The sequence below is a fragment of the Punctularia strigosozonata genome (assembly GCF_000264995.1).
Source record: "Punctularia strigosozonata HHB-11173 SS5 unplaced genomic scaffold PUNSTscaffold_140, whole genome shotgun sequence".
Classification (NCBI taxonomy): domain Eukaryota; kingdom Fungi; phylum Basidiomycota; class Agaricomycetes; order Corticiales; family Punctulariaceae; genus Punctularia; species Punctularia strigosozonata.
Window position 1 is genome coordinate 1 of NW_006767572.1, and position 2,464 is coordinate 2,464.

Genomic DNA, 2,464 nt, shown 5'->3' on the forward strand with positions numbered 1-2,464 from the left:
ACTAGGTCGTAGTGTGGTGGGTTGTTGTAGGTAGCGGTGTCTTAGTCTTAAGTCTAAAAGGCCGTAACCGAACCGTCAATCGTTATAGCGCTAAGGGCGTGTATAACAGATGGACGAGCTGAAGTCCATCGACTTCAGCTAGCGTCTTATATACTACTATACAAGTACTGTACTAGAACCTTCCAGTACCTACCATAACGTTCTATACTATTCTACAATGTTCCTTATGAGTCACAGTCGAGTCATAACCTGAGTCACTACAAGTCCTAGAACCTTCAGGCGTTTTCCAGCGCCTTCTACAAGGTTCTACTCTATTCTGCGTGTCATTACTAAGCGTTCATGACACTATCCCCTCTCTAGGGCGCAATCTTCCTAGATGCGCGCGAATTCGTCAAGCGCGCCCATACTGATCGACATAGTTGAGCATTTCTGCCCACTCGATCCTCCATTTCTCTATGCTTTGGCCACTCTTGCCATGCATCTTCCTCAGCTCATTCGCTATCGTGCCCTTGACACGATTCCTGACGTACTCGTCGCTGTCGACGTGTGCGCCTACGATCGGGTGCCCCTTCCTCATGCACATGCCGAGGTCATGGTACCTATCGCAGGTCCAGCACCTCTTTACCATCGATGCGTTCCCTTCTGCCGCCTTGTCTGCCCTCCTTATCCAGTACTGGTCGCTCGCGACGCGAAGCACCCTCTTCTCCCACAGCTCCTTCTTGCCAGGGTTTTTCATCTGCTGCAACTCACTCAGTCGCGTGGCGTTGTAGTCGATGACGTTCCCTTCGTGGTCGGTGGCGATGAGGTCCCAGTATTTGTTGGCTTCGGGGTCGTTGGGCCTGACCCCTTCCCAGGGTGCATGGATATACGCCGGGAATTTTTCATCCCAGTTGACGTTGGGGTACGGTTCGGGCTTGGGCCAGTTGTCGGCGTCGAGCTTCTTCACCGCGTCGTCGCTGTAGGTCACATAGGTGACACCGGCAACCTTCTGCGTCGTCGCGCCGTACTTCTTCGCCTCGTCCTCGTTGCGGAATGGCGACCAACCGAGCGGTGCTGCATACGTTTCGGTCATTCGTCCCTCTTCTGCTTTTTCTATCGACTCACTGCACGTGTCCCATGGCATCGGTTCGTTAGCGGATGCGGGCCATCCGGATTCAGATGCGGGGAACGGCTTGTCGTCGTGCCCGTCGTTTGCTCTCGTCGAGCTGACCTCGTCGCGGTCCTTTCGTCGTGTAAGTTTCCCTTTTCGCTGCAAAGTTCTGCCTCTGCTTACTTTGCGACGGGGCACCTGTTTCCCTTTCTTCTTCTTCTGCACTATGGACCATCCGTCACCTTCATCAGTGTCGGATGTCAGCGTTGGTGTCGTCGCTGGGGTGTTGTAAACTGTCTCACCCTCTTCTTCAGTCTTGACCTCGGTCTTGTCCTTGTCGGTAACCTCGACGATCCGATCGATTTGCATCGTCCTCATCTCGTCGATGTCGTTCTGTATCTGCTTCTTTGCCTGGTCCCAGGCTGTTCCTCGCCAGTCGACCATAATGTCGAGGGCGGCTTGTCCGTGTGTGATCGCGTCGTCAAGTCGGCCCTCCTGCTTCGCTATGGTGTAGCGGTTCAGGAGGGTGGTGATGGAGTCTCTGTATATTGCCCAAACCGTATCGATTAGTCTTTGCGCTTCATCGGTACGGACAGAGAACTCTCGGAGTACTGACACGGTCATGTTGCCAGTCTCGTTCATGGTTGGGGTAGTTGCCGGCATCTTGGATGTCGAGTGAGTGGTGAGTGAGGGGTAAAAAGTTTGGTGTGTGCTTGGGGTGTGGGGTCAGAACGCTCTAGTCGTTGAAAATTTCGAGTTGTTCTGCCCCCCTTTTATGCTCCTCAGACATCCTTGTCTGACTCATTCGTTATCTTCTTGTCATGCCTGACAGTCATCGGCCCGTTCGTTTCTCCGAGTCATGTCACTATTTTCGTCGTCGTTTCTCGGCTTGACAGTACAGTGCCATAAGCCGAAGTGCTTCTTGAGGCGGTCCAACTGCACTTTTGTTGTTGCTGTGAAATTCCTTGACCAGTTCCATAGCATGTCCCATGCGCGATAAGGGTATCCATTCATTCTCTGAGTCAGGATAGCCCTTCCATTTCACGCAGTACGCATAGCCTCTTCCTTGGCGTCTTGATTTGGTGATCGTTTCTATCTCATATTCTTCTTGTCCGTCTATGAGATCCGGTGGCGGTTTCTGGTGTGACTCGCCGTATTCTTTCGTCCGCGTGTACGGTGTTAGAAGCGATGCATGAAACACAGGATGTATCTTCCATGTCCTGGGTAGTTTCAGCTTGAATGCACCGGTTCCTACTTCGTCTTCTATCTTGAACGGCCCGAATCGCTTTGGTGCCAGCTTGGCTGTTGGGTAGTTATTCTTGAGGTTCTTCCCTTCTAGCCATACTTCGTCGCCTTTCTTGAAATGCGGTCCTG

The 2,464-nt window shown here is 52.4% G+C and overlaps 1 protein-coding gene across 1 annotated transcript; it reads right to left on the minus strand.

Annotated features, from left to right (window-relative positions):
• Nucleotides 1-391: 391 nt before the first annotated feature.
• PUNSTDRAFT_139699 (uncharacterized protein) lies at nucleotides 392-1,732 on the minus strand (the record flags this gene model as incomplete). Its single annotated transcript, XM_007389430.1, has 4 exons — nucleotides 392-1,053; nucleotides 1,105-1,222; nucleotides 1,274-1,332; nucleotides 1,393-1,732. The coding sequence occupies 4 exons, from the start codon at nucleotides 1,730-1,732 to the stop codon at nucleotides 392-394; spliced, it is 1,179 nt and encodes a 392-aa protein (XP_007389492.1).
• Nucleotides 1,733-2,464: the final 732 nt, after the last annotated feature.